The sequence below is a fragment of the Cygnus olor genome, chromosome 18 (genome assembly GCF_009769625.2).
Source record: "Cygnus olor isolate bCygOlo1 chromosome 18, bCygOlo1.pri.v2, whole genome shotgun sequence".
Taxonomy (NCBI): domain Eukaryota; kingdom Metazoa; phylum Chordata; class Aves; order Anseriformes; family Anatidae; genus Cygnus; species Cygnus olor.
In genome coordinates, this window is record NC_049186.1 from 8984696 (window position 1) to 8998611 (window position 13916).

General features: G+C 41.3%; 2 protein-coding genes across 7 annotated transcripts in view; both read right to left on the reverse strand.

The window, feature by feature from the left end:
• Positions 1–1435: 1435 nt before the first annotated feature.
• Positions 1436–7746, reverse strand: LOC121057103 (sterile alpha motif domain-containing protein 9-like). The gene is made up of 3 exons (XM_040530814.1): positions 7584–7746; positions 6676–6721; positions 1436–6179 (listed from the first exon to the last, which is right to left on the reverse strand). Exons 2-3 carry the CDS (start codon positions 6677–6679, stop codon positions 1504–1506), a joined length of 4680 nt encoding a protein of 1559 aa, XP_040386748.1. The 5' UTR covers positions 6680–6721; positions 7584–7746; the 3' UTR covers positions 1436–1503.
• Positions 7747–9638: 1892 nt separating this feature from the next.
• The window catches only part of ERN1 (endoplasmic reticulum to nucleus signaling 1), a 40331-nt gene continuing 36053 nt past the window's right edge, over positions 9639–13916 (reverse strand). For all 6 annotated transcript variants that reach the window (XM_040530816.1, XM_040530815.1, XM_040530819.1 and 3 more), the window contains 6 exons: positions 13636–13835; positions 13181–13328; positions 12636–12763; positions 12060–12183; positions 11734–11801; positions 9639–11426 (listed from right to left, as the gene is read on the reverse strand). In XM_040530816.1, the coding sequence (XP_040386750.1) occupies positions 11220–11426; positions 11734–11801; positions 12060–12183; positions 12636–12763; positions 13181–13328; positions 13636–13835 (875 nt within the window). In that variant the 3' untranslated portion in view covers positions 9639–11219. The remainder of the gene's footprint in view (positions 11427–11733; positions 11802–12059; positions 12184–12635; positions 12764–13180; positions 13329–13635; positions 13836–13916) is intronic.

Here is a 13916-nt window from a genome sequence, read left to right on the forward strand (position 1 = left end):
AAAATCTGCCAGCCTGGATTGCACAATCAGAAAGTGCAACGCTTGAACCAGGCAGCTTAGCTGCTGTGTGTCACTCCCAGGTTGAAAACAAGGTATGGAGACAACTGTTGCCTAACCAGTACTCACAAGCTTTGTTTCTCCTTCCTGGGTACCAGAAGTGAAGGCTTGAACTAGATAGAATTTTCCTTGGTTTCATCCTGTTTTGAGATTTAAGTTGATCTGAATTCATAGTGCCTTGCAATTCCTTTTACAGTTTTGGCTGTGCCCAGATCATGACTGAAGCTGGAAAAGCAAATCACACCATACTGCTGTTAGAACTATACCTTCAGGTAGGGTAATTCAGCTCATGTAGAAATTGTGATTCTTTTTAAAGGTTATTTACCATGTTAAAACTTAAGCTATATTATAGGTCTTCTAGAAAATTCTAGCAACTCCGTCACTATCGAACAATGCTAAATTCAAATAATAATAGGCTGCTTTATTATTAAAGATTTCATGTGACATAATGGTTGCAGAAGCAGTACTGACAACAAACTTTGTATTTTTTAAATTAGTAAATAAAGCTAGACAAAGATGACTTTTTCAAGAACAGATATAACTTGCAAGTTTGCCTATTGTATATATAGCATATGAATATCTTGAATAATGCTGCAAAAACACTTTCCCAAGTGCAGGAATTGTTTGGACTATGAAATCATAGCAGCTCTTACAAGTAATATTTTACGTCATGACTATGTAACCGCTTATGTCTCTGCTTCCCTCCCCCAGTTATAGATGCATGCAGTATGGTTTGTAATGTTTACATGGAAAAGCAATGTAAGAGTGATGTAAAAACTGAGACCTGTTTTTTATCGCTTCTGATGTTTGCAGAGTCAATTTTTTAAAATTGCTTATTATTCCTCTCTGCTTCTGTAATAGATGTTGGCTTGCAGTTGATGATGCATAGGCGTATTTAATACATGGTGCGTGGTAGTGAGTGAAGTATGTTAAAGCCAGTGTAGTGTATATGTTGAAAGCTCACTTAAACATTTTGTTTCCAGTTCAGGGAGAAGAAAAAACACCATACAATTAACAGGAAACACATTCTTTTATTGATGATGATCACCCATAAATTAGCTGAATGTCTAGGGTCTTTGAGCTGAGAAGGCAGGGATCCCTGCTATGCCTGTTTATTTTGGAGCTCAGTTCTCCAGATGCTGGGGTGGGGAGAAGTAATAGTGGGCCTTCTTTCTCCTACAATTCCCCAAGCAAATATAGGAATTATTGCTGCTTTAGATATAAAATTTTGTTTGGTGACTCCAAAAACATAAAAGGCTTCTGTTTGAAGATACATTTTTACTAGTAGGTTTCAAATTTTTTAGATCCTCATTCATAGCGTAGGAGTAGTTTGTGGTTATCTTACTACCTGGTGTCCAGCCAATGCAGTCTTTTTTTCCTTTAATGTGACAACAGGCCTTTTCCAGTGCTGCGCTGTCTAACGGTGCAGTAGGTACTGTTAATGTACTAAACACTGTGTACTCTGGTGCCAGTTGGAATGTTTAGATTATTTTCAACCTCAATATTGAAAGCAACAAGACCATTAAATGAAAATCCTAAATAAAAGGTCACGTTCTCGTTTCCAGTGGGCACTGAATCACGATGGAGTGGTAAGACTGGAAACTCCTTCATATGGCCACGTATAAATAGATTTCTATCCTTGGTCCAACCTGAAACTCTTCTGAGAATGTCACGTATCTTGGCGTTATTCCATACAGTTCCATGTAGCCACTTCATTCTCTTCTCATCTAAGGACCCACTAATTAATTTATCAATTTTATTTTTTTGCACAATCTTGCTTAAGCCATAGCCCTTTCCTAGGAAAAAGTGGGTGTAGATTCTTTTCTTTCTGGGAGGAACATCTTTCATCTTGATGTCATATAAACGTTTTAGGGTTTGAAGTGCTGAACTTAAAATTTCGTCTTTGACTGGATTGGGCTCTTTGTCTAATGCCTCATCTGGCCAATATAGTAAGGTCAGCAAAAAATGGGCACTTGCTGGAAATGTTCTTTTTCCTTTAAAGAATCTTGTGCTGAGTTCACGGAGAGTTTGCATTGGAAGAAGTTTGGCTGATCCTGGTGATAAGCATGCTAATACAACGTGGCTCAAAATGTAATTGATCAGATCGGTGTCCTCCAGCCTGTCCCTTTGTGCATTTTCTGGATAGAAACTAAGGATCTCTTCTAGCTTTTCAGCTGACCTGTTCTCCTTCTTATCTGTCAAGAATGACAGGATATTTGTGACACTGCCTCCACCTCTCTTATAAATAGTCATGCCTTTCATCAGCTGGCTCTTAGGACCACTGTTGTCCCCAATAAGTGATGCTGAGATGAAGAATTTGGCATATACCTCAGACTGTCTTTTCAGCCATTTCCTGGGATTATAAACTTGTTCCTCCTTTTCAGCTTTTCCATCATCATCTTCCTTCTCATGGTTTTTATCTGTTTGGAAATAACTTAGGTCTTCTGAAATCCATTCCAGAGCATTGTACAGGTTCTGGTGTAGGCCTTTTAAGCGTGAGTGAAGCTTTCCCCATGTTTTTTCAATGTCTTTAGGAATGTAATCTGTGATCAGGTATTTCACAAGCTCAGAGTACTCCCCCTCTGGACTTGTGCGAAATACGTCAAGTGTGGACAAAAATTTAAGGAGACGACATCCTACTTCTACTTCTCCAAAATAGCCAGCGTTGTTCATATTATCTGTTTCTGCTTTTGCAGCCTGTTGTGCAGCCCTGAAGCATTTCATAGCTTTAAGAGCGATCTCTATCTTGTCAATGTCAGCAATGTCTGTCACCTTATCCACAGTGAAACTAAACCATTTCCTGTAGACTTGACCTTCTGTATCCAGAATGTAAGAGTCATTTGGCAAACGAAGTTTTGCAACACCTACCCAGTATTCTGCATCTTCAAATTTTTCATTATTGTAATGCAGTCTGGCAAGCTGCTGGGCAAAAAAGGCATCTTTTCCAAGAAGTTCATACGCAGCTTTTAAAACAGCTATAGCTTTTTCACAGTCTTCAGCTTTACAGACGTGTTCAATGAATGGGGAGAAGAGGCTGTCAGTATTATCGCCCCTGCTTCTCTTATCACGGCGAATAAACAGATCTCTGATGAATTTTATGAATTCCTCTCGTCCAAATCTATTTTCAAAAAGCATCCTTTCCTGAAGAAGAGACATTGCAATTTGACTTTGAGGTTGGTTCCTTGAAAGCTGATACAAAATTTCTTTTGCAACCAGACAGTGTATTATCCGAACAGATGAAATATAGGTGGTACTTTCCCTTAGTTCAATAAAAATCATTCTTGCTTGTTCGCTTAAGTTACTTTTAAAATCATATGCTCTTGACTTTGTTTCTGTATATGCACCCAGTCCCAGAAAAGCCTCACAGTGTGATAGTGAAACATATGAATTAGGTACATAAAAATTAAGCAAAGCCACATAATGCATCAAAAGCGTATCACGGGAAGAATGGTCTATGTCTTGCAGTATGTGGCCTACAAAATCTCTCAAGTATGTTTCATTAAACTCCTCACACATCAAGACAAATGTAAGTATGAATTCTGGCCTGACATCTTTCTGCTTCAGTTTTTCAAGTTTAGTTTTGAACAGAGTTTTCTCTGAGTCTGTCAGCTTGTGAGTAACGGCTACTGTGTCCAGAGGAGAAGCCTTACAAAGCCGTTCAGGGTCATTGGATCGTCTACAGGACATGAGAATGAAGTAAGGTCTGGGGGAATTAATTTTTCTAGTTGCTACAGCATCCATTAAGTCATTCCTTATTTCTTCTAAATAGTCTTCATCATAATCTTCAATTAGGAGGAGCACAGGAAGACAATGATTGATTTCTTTCTCTTCATAATCTCTAAATGCAAGTGCATGCTCACAAACAGTTGCAGGTGAATATGAGGATTTGATAACAGCACATCTTAAGTCCTTTCTTCTTTTCCATAGAACTTGTCGTGCTATTGTGCTTCCACCACTTCCAGGATGGTGGAATATCTTTAGTTTAGCCACAGAATAGTTGAGTCCAGTTCCTTGTAAAATGTCATCTAGGAGTTTGCTAGCATCCTTGCATGCTTCACGTTCAATGATTTCCCCACAGTGTCCTTTATCAGCAAGCCAGAAATTTTTCCAGGTGATTTTTCTCCCTTGGTAAAAGTTTTGTTCTATTTCTTGTATTTCTTTTTCAGACAAAAGATCTAATTTAGTATCATCACATTGATCAACACAAAGGATTTCTAGGGAAAACATTTTCTCTTCTTCAAGCGAAGGAAGTGTGCATAGTGCTCGTGTGGAAACTGGCAGATGTCTGGGGTGTGCTGTAGAAGGCAGCATTTTTTGAATGGTGGCATCTACATGGCTTAGTTTCATTCCCACAATGCTGCGTTGTTCTATGGTCTCAATGCTGCACGATGCCTGAGCTAGATTAGCCCACTTCCCGTAATTTTCTCTGGACTCTGCAATGCAAATGATGTACTCTATGCCATTCATCTCTGTATAGAATTCCTGAAAAGTGTCCACAATCGGTTTCTTAACTGGTGATAGCAACAGGAAAAGCACAATGAAAGACCGCTTTGGCAGGATTTCATCGCAGATACGAGTGATTGCTTTCTTAAGGTATTTCTTTTTGGTTCTAATCCATGTGTTTTCATCACAAGGTTTTTCATCATCCCCAAGGTAGTCGCTGCGCCCATTGCAGAATATCCAACTAGTCTGATCAAACAGACACAAATGTTTCTGAGATGGAGGGTTGCCAGTCTTGCTTTCACTGGAAAAATCCTGTAAAAAATAAGACCTTGTTGCATGGTGTTCTTTGTACTTTCCATACAGTCCTGACACAGAATGTTCATCAAAGTCAAAGACACAGAAAATGTTCAAATGCATTAAAAAGTTGATAGAGTTCAGATCATCCTCTGTACATCTGTTTGTGACAAGGATGTACCGTAGGGAATCGTCCATATAGTTCTTGCCATCATTTAGTAGAATAGATAACTTCCTTCCCAAGTTTTGAGATATTTCTGTATGTACTTCTGCACTGAGAAGCTCAGCCTTTTCTCTTTGAGCATCCCTGTCTTGTAAGCCCTGGATAAAAGCAACTAGATCATCCGGCTTTACAGGTTCAGATTTTGCGCCTAGTCTCTGATAGAGAGCTCGATCTTTTGTCAGGTTCACCTTCTGGCTGCTTTCATTGTATTTAGGTAAATAAACCTCAAAAATTTTATTCTTCACTAAGCTGGATGTTGGTTCAATATCAACCTCCACCACAAATCTTTGTTCCTGAGAGTCTTTTGAAATCACTTCAATAAAAACAGGTGGGTGGATACACTTCCTTGCAATTTCTCGCACAGTTTCAGAAAAACATTTTTCTATGTAATCTAATGCATCAACATAGTATTCCGTATCTTTGACCTTTATGCCAATGATCTGTCCATGTTTATAGCCCCTATCTTCAACGCTGTCCATGATACCGAAATGTATGGTGCCATTTGTTCGAATGTTCATGCAGGCTGAAGCAAATCGTATCACTTCACAGGCAAACTTTGACTGCAACTGCTGTTTGTTCAGTTCTGCAGCAATGGCAAAAGACTTGTATTCATGGCAAGGTATGATTAAACCATTGACGCCTGTTTCTGGAGAAAGAACTCGGCCTTTCACGTACTTGAAATCAGTGTCTTCACTTCTAAATGGTCGACATTTGCTGAGGTCTAAAACTTCATCAGTAGTTTGAGGTTGGGATTTATTTCTCCCTTGCTTCTTGCCAGAAGTAGAAGCTGTGTTTTCTCCACTTGTTTCATGTAGTGGGCCACAGCTGTCTTTGCTTAAACTTTTTTGAAGACGGACATTTTTGGGTCTTACTGAATCTCTTTGTGTATCAATTCTGTCAGGCGTTTTGCTACTGGAATGCTTTTCTTGTTTTGTATTTTCCTTTAGCTGCCGAAGTTCGTCTCTTTTGAGGAGTAAAATGTGGATTTGGCCTTTCTTCATACCTATTTTTTTGAGGAAAGGTTCATTCAGTTCCATAAGCACTGGACCTGTCACTTCTTCTTCTTGCAGTTTTCTTGTATACTCTTCCTTGATTCCAGTAGATTGTAGCCAGCATCGGACGTGGTTCTCATCCCACTTATCCACAGGTATTGTGTTGTAATCTAGGAACCAAAATTCTGTGTTACTAATAATAGCTGTCTGTGTTGAATGCTAAATTGTTTTCTTTCTACCAGCTACAACGAGAGACTGTCTTCTCAAATATGTCAGTTCTGATGTCTAAAGGTGTCCTTACCTTTAACCAAGAGCAGTCCTAAGCAATGGTACAAGGCTAATAATCAGTGAAGTGAGAAACCATGAGGTTTGGAAACAACTCAAAAACACTTTGGGTTGTTTTCATCACTCCTCTTTTAGAAGAGGATTATGTGATAAGGTTATTGGAACTGATGGGCTGAATTCACTAACCTTGGAAGAGGTTCAGGTAGATTATTTGCCCACTTGAATTTGTTTATTTACTGATCTATGAAGATAATATCTTATGGATTGTAATGGTACTAAAAATACTGATTAGTTCCCCAGTAGAGATAAACCTTTAAAATGCATTTATTAAAAAGCAAATCACTACATTCAAAGTGCAAATTTTCTGGAAGCAGCACATACCCATTGTCTTTGTGGGGGAGAAATCCTCTGGTTAATGAGTAAAACCCTAGAGGTGAAAAAACAATTGTCAAATAATAACAATTAACATTCCTGTTACTCACAGTTGACTTGTTTTCCCTTTCCCTCCCCACTTTTTCTTGTGGTCCAGGGTAGTTTCTGTACCTCTTAAAAGCCTGTTCTTGCCAGCTACAGTGCTTCTGTGCACCTGTAGTGTATGAAGCCACCTGTTCTCTGACACGTGTGAAGAGGCATGTGCTGATAGCTGTGCCCATCTAACAACTACTAGTGCTAAATACAGAAAAAAGGTGGCCTTACAGTACTGTTTCCGTCAGGTTGCATTGTATCTCTTTTTTGTTGTTTTTTTTTAATCTCCCCTTCTTATTCCCTATCTTGTGCTCCTTTTTTTCTTTTTTTTGTGTGCTTGTTTTTTCCCCCTCTTTTTCTATATCTGTTGCTGTGCTCACTGAAGCAGCATAACTTGCTGTCCCACCCAGCAGAAGATTGTCTTTGGTTTGGGTTAGAGGGGGTGTCCTGGCCTGATACCTGACATGCTCTGCTTTGCTCATTTACCGTACTACAGAGATGGGCTGCAGCAAATATAGCTGGTTCTGTACTATAGGAAGAAATGTATTAAATAAGTGTGCTCAGCATAACTGAAATTTACGTTAGATTTACTGTAAGCTAACAGTAACCATCCCTGAGCTAGGGACCGCTTGACAGGAGTCACAGCAAAGGGGCTGGGGATCCAGGGGGTAGTCGTTGCTCTTACTGTAGTGTGCAAGCTCAACTCTACTGGTTCAGCAGGTGCCTGTAGCCTGGTAAGCCCCATCCCTCCCTGCTGCTGATGGCAGTACAACAGCATCACCTGCAGCTTCCTCAGAATTCAGGTGTCCAAGGAGCAGACTCACCAGCGCAGCCAGCATAAAAAGCAGCTCAGTAGGGCTTTGTTGAAGCTCTCAGAAATGTCTGAAAGTCAGAAGCCTGTAACTTGGAAGGTGACTGGAGTGCTCCCCAGAACCAGGAATTGGCGAGAGGTAAGTTCAAAAGTGGTTGTTCGGTGAGACAACTGGGCCTAGGTGAATTGGGGAATGCTGTAAGAACTGTGGAGCAAGTGCCTGTTTTAAATTTAAGTGCCCGGTTAGTGCTGTGGAAAGTTTGTGGGCTGATTAAAGAGCCAGCATGCCCAAATAGATTTGGTTTGAGCAAGCCAAGTACCTGGTGTCACTAAGGGGACCAACTGTTCTGGCACTGTTGTTAATTCTTGTGCCATGGGTGGAAGTGGATCTTTCCAAAATAGGTGTACACAGGCTGCTTATTCCAGAGTTCAGAGGCTAGTGAGAGGCCAAATATGTCATATAAATACTAGCCTTTCAGTGTCTTTTGCCTCTGCACTGCCTCCCAGGGCTGTGCTTGTACAGGGATGTGGCTCGTGGTTTGCCATCCCCCTTCCTGTGCACGTCATTCTGTCACACCCTGTGGGGACAGAGCCAACATCAGGCCACCAGGCGTGGCTTTGGTGAAAACGAAACTTAACGGGGAATAGAAACTTGTGCTGCTGGGGGGAGGCGCTGCCCTGGCCAGTGGGCTCCTGCTCCCCTGTTGTAAAGAGCACCTGGGGGAGGCAAGTTGCTGCTGCAGGGCCCACCACCATGCTACCTGTGTGCATTGTAGCTGTGGCTTGGGAGGGGGAATGTCCTGTCCTAGCCCCTCCTGCCCCGGCCCCAAAATTCAAGAGCTGCTCAGCAAGACAGCTTCACAGACCTTTTGGCAGCAGAGCTAGATGGATGGCAGTGCAGGGGGAGCCATGCTTTTCCTAGGTCTGCTACCAGTAAAGTAAAATCAGGCTGAGAATAGGTTTCCAGGTTTCCCACTTACCCACAGCTTTCCCCCAGCCCTACTTGCTCGAGCATACAGGACCAACCCAGAGAGCTGCGGGATGGCTTGCAGATTGCAAAGGCTTACCTTGTGGCTGTGGGAACCAGGCTGCTTGCAGTGCTGTGTTTCCAAATCCTGTCCACAGGGAAAGGTGCAACAGCCAGCTGCAGTGCGAGGCCCTGCCTGCTGAGCCTCGTCTTCCACACTGTTTTTGTGGGTTTCTTCTAAAGGTATCTAAAGTATCTCTGGCAATAAAAAGGAAGTACTTTAGGCAAAAACACTTTAATGCTCCACCCCTTCCCAGCAGTGCTGTAGCAGCATAGCCCTGCCTGTAGCTTCAGCAGACACGCTCTGCTTCCTGCAAGCATCATCTGGTGAGGTGCACACACAAGTGATGGGCAGCACCATGCCAAAACAGGGTAATCAAAGTGTTGGGGCAGGGTATAGTGAGTGGTATTGTTTAATAATTACATAGTTTTCCCCTTCCCACAGCGCTATATCATGTTTGTTTATGCCACACACACACACACACACCCAACCCCTCCCCCCCCCAACCAAAGATAAATTTTGTAGGCAGCTTTTTCCTGTAAATCACGTGGTTTTCTTTCGGCTGTTTCACATAATTATTTTTTTTTTTAGTTACAAGAATCTTGATACTGTACAGCAGTAAATTTTTTTGCACACAGTCATGCCAGCCATTTGAGCTTACCTGTTCGCCTGCCTTAGCCACCACCAGGTAGGTGCCTCTTGCCTGGGGACAGGGCAACAAAGTGAGGGTCCTGGGCCTTCACCGAGGCTCGCTGCTTGCTCCCCAGCCTCCCTCCCCCCGTAACTTCTGCCATAAGAACTTTAGCCTTGAACAGCAGGAAGTGAGTGCTTGGAGCAGGCCCTGAGCAGTGTGTGCCCTGTCTTTTGCAGGCAGGGTGTGGCTGCTGCAGGCCTGGTGTTCGTGTGGCCATCTTTCACATGGGCACACCGCCCCCCCACCCCTTCTCCAGCCCTGGTTCTGAAACCTGGGTTTCAGATCTTGGGCTGGCTGATTTCCACAGGCACACGCTGTCATGAAAAGAAATTCTAGCTGTTGTTTTCTTTTAAATCTGAGTACAAGTCTTTATTTAGTAGAATTATAAAAGAACTTTAAATGAGAAATACAAAAATATGAAATAGGCTTTGAATCTTCTTAGGTAAAAACTACCCTTTTTTTCAAGCTTTAGAAACATGTAACTTGCACAGTTGGTGTCTTCAGTAAATTGCTTTCATACTTTGTAAAACTAGGAAAAAACTTCCAGTGAAGTTGCTCCAGAAAAATAGTTGTATGTACCCAATCATACATATAACAGTCCATAACTTATTAGGTAACAAAACAATGGCACAGACAAAATGAGCTCCACTTTGTAGTTTCCCCTTTAACAAATTCCAGTGAAAGATGCAGTATCACTTTTCCAGTTGTTGTAATATGATTAAATAGAAACAAAAATGATTAAGAAAGATTTAGCATGCTTTATACTTGTACCACTTTGATTTGATACTACTTTGTAGTAAAAATTAAATAAATATAAATATGTTAAATAAATACATTGTAAAAGAACACCCTCACGTATATCATCAGAGTTCACCATTTCTTCATCCTTTGCACATACTTAATGCTTTGTCACAGCTTTAGGGCCAATGAAAAGAAATACTGCATCTTTTAAAAAAAAAAAGGGCTCCTGTGGACATAGTTATCCATCTGTACAAACAGAAAATGAGGTTCTTTTACAGCTCTCTTCCTCCAATTAAAACACCGTATAGAATTTTCACTGTTCTGTACATCTTCCATTGCTTCTGATTTAGTTTTTTTCCCCAGGATTCATCTTACCTCTGGCTCTGCACCTAGCAACCTTTCTTTGTAAGAAAGGAACACTTGCAGCAGATAAATCATTAGCCTCTCCCCAGCTAAGTTACTTGCGTAGCTTGGTTCTGATACTGTGATTTTTAAGTCAAGTACTGTTCAAGCTCTTTTGTGAATACTGGTTGATAATTAAACGAGGTTTATTTTCGAAGTAGGTAAACCTTTAACTTTTTTCAAGTCGATGTTGTTTTTAGAACTTCACTGTATCTGCTCAAGTAGGAGGGACTAATTTTCCAGGGTAGTCAGGAATTAAATTGTAGTCTTTTTTATAGGTTTTGGGTAATTAGAAATTATTCCCTTTACAATCACTGTGGTGTGCCTAATGCAGAATGTGGCAGTAGTGCAATGGCAGGTTCTGATGATTTGCTACAACTAAAAGGCTCCTTTTGCAGATCCCAGCCCCTAATAATTACGATTTCAATCACTGTATTTTGATTCTTTGCAGTAAAACAGAAGTTATAAAATCAAGTACAGTATAGGGATACTGGATGATGGTTACACCCAGCTTTTGCGCTCCCTTTTCACTGCCTGAAGACCCTTCTTGGGGTAACTCCATCACCAGGGTTCATTGCTTTTGGAGCTTCATTGCTCCTTGGGCTCTTACTATCTCCTGATCCAGTGCAGGCAGAGTACAAGGCACTTTTTGGACGCTTGGTTTCCTCAAAGAGAGAGAATTCAGCTCTTTGATTCCCCCTTTTCCCTGCTAAAGGTAGGCCTGTTTCACAGCCTTGTGCTTGGAATGTTGGTCCCAGGTTAAGAAAGCTCCATCTCTCTCCTCTCAAACAGTGTCTCCTGCAAGGCTCTTCTGTGCAGAGTCCTGATTATAGTAATGCTGAAACAGTCTTTCTTGGCAGCAGATATGCATAGCTTTGTAGGTATGTAGGAGCAGGTGAGGGAAGCGAGCTGTAAAGTAACATACAAAATCATCTGGGATGGAGCCCAGGGTGTCTTGCACTTCTGGAGGCAGTTCTCTGTAATGGTGCTTCTGTGAAGACAGAAAGAAGAGGGAAAAGCTCAGCCAGAGAGCGTTTGTTCAGAAAACCTCTTTTAAATAGGTCTGTCTGTACAAAGTGCATTTTCATGAACAAAGTAACTTTTTTTTTTTTACAGTAAAGTAATATAGTAAAAAATACACACATATATATATACACCTAAAACAAGGTAAGATGCAGACTGGCAACAATGAACAAATGGAGGGAGAACTACAGTGTGAAGAAGAAAAACAAATTGCAGTGGCTGGAGTTTGCAAGGTGTGTATCCTGAGTATGTATATACACAGACAAAGCATTTACCTTGTTTCTCATTGCCCTCAGAAGATCCCGTACTGAGCCTCCTTTATACGATCTGAATTTTCGAAGATCTGCAAAATAAAATACAAGATCTCTTTTTGTGTTTCGATACTGTTGTAGCTGTTGGTCTCAAAAATAAGGTACATGTGCCTACAGTCATGTATGTCTATAGACTTGTTTCAATATGTAAACATACAGCCTAATTTGAAGAAGTACTTTGCTGACAGGTAAAGGTCATGCCAAAACTGAGACGCCATCCTTATTCTGCTATCCCTGCAAACTGGGAATAACAGCATGCAACTCCTTTCCATTCTGACAAAATCTCTTACCTGTCTGAAGAGGAACAGTGATGTGCTCTCTCCAGTCCATTTTCACCACCTCTCTTCCTCCTCTTTCTAATTGCTTGACAATTAGACCATCTAAAGATTCTTTCTCTATCCGGTCACTAACATCCTAGAAGAGAGATTCAGGTTACTTTTAGTTGTATTTCGAAACTTTTCCCAACTATTGAAAAATGCTGCTTCTGGCCAGTTGGAACCTGTCCCAGTAACAGAGCTTTCCTTCTACCTCACTTCCTGACAAAGTACAATACAATGGATTATGCTTGGGATTAGGATACAAAAGCTTCTCTGATGATATGTATCACCATCTACCAAAGCTTTTTTTTTTTTAAATCATAGAATAGAAAAGACTGAAAGGAACCTCAAGTCCTCAGCTGCTTCCCACCCCGTGGGCTTCACTGCACGTATTTACCACAGCAGTCTACCCTGTTCTTAAAAACAGGCAAGGTGTTCTGCATTGTACCTTCTCAAACATGCACAGAGCAAAGAGAAACTGAATTCAGGATCTGAAGAATGACTACAGGCCTCCTTAGAACTAAAAGGATAAAAATGGTCAAGACAAACCTGAAAAAACTGGAGCTGTTTTTCTAAACTCCAAAAGAAGGGGTGTTTGAGCACACAGCTGGCAGATGGACGTTTCTGAGGGTCCATGTTTATCATTTGCTCTATTAAATCACGAGCAACTATGTCTTCTGCAAGGAAAAGAGTGATAATTCAGACAATGTAGGGAATGCTAATGTTCTGTATCGTTAGAAAATCCGTTTCCTACTTCCTCCTATACTATCCTAAACACTAGCTTAAGTACTGCCCTTGTAGATAATCTGGGCAAGCACCAGAAAGCTTTGAATCGGTGCACTATGAAGATCAAAGGTCACCTCTTTCCCACCCTTTAAATACATGGTAATAGCACTACAGTCAAGCTTTCAGGGTTCCTCTTTTTTATAGCTGGGATGCTTTCAGATACTAATTCCAAGACCTTTACTTTAGGAGTACAGCCTTCACTGTTGCCATGTTGGTTTCACTGTGGGTCACCGTTCTGCCATCTCTATGGCAGTTTTAGCACCCATTGAAAGGTCAGTAGCGCTTCATGTTTACCATGCTTTTCTTACCATGGCGCCCTGCATTCAAACACTCGAGGCTGTAAGCACCCAGCAGAATGTTGGCTTGTCGCTGTAGAGATTTGCCAAAGGGATGGCTACCTTCAGATACCACGTAATAGAAGACACAGCCAGCTGAAAAGATGTCCACAGTATATGTCTGCAAATAAATGACCTTTAATAGCAACATTTTTTTTTTGCCCTGAAGCCTTTCAGCCTCATCATAGGGGTGGTTATTTTGCATTTGCGTGCAGAATAAAACTTTTCAGATTCACATTCTGCTATATAAAAACTCATAAAAATTACTATATGCATGCGGGGGGGGAAGGGCTATTGTTAAATTAATTGGAAGCATGCATGAATGCTGGGACTTCCAGCGCTAGCAGCTTAAGGTTTGACCAACAATGTGCCACCTGCTGGTTGTGCTGCCTTTTCCCAGGGAAGCCTGAAGGAAAGAAAAGACTTACAGGGTTCTCTTTGCAGTCTTCACTCAGCATCTCAGGGGCAATCCACCCTTCAGTTCCTGGCACACCTGACCGACGGCTAAAGCTGTGTCTGCCCACTGCTAGCTTCTTGCACAGGCCGAAGTCTGAAATCATAGCTTTGACCTTCCCATGGGCATTAGGCATCGAGATGAGGATGTTATGGGGCTTCAGGTCCCTGTGGACTATTACAAACACCCATTTATCCACTCCAGGCAATCCCAACAACATTTGTAAACTTTATTTACTGTTTGTTATATCTATGT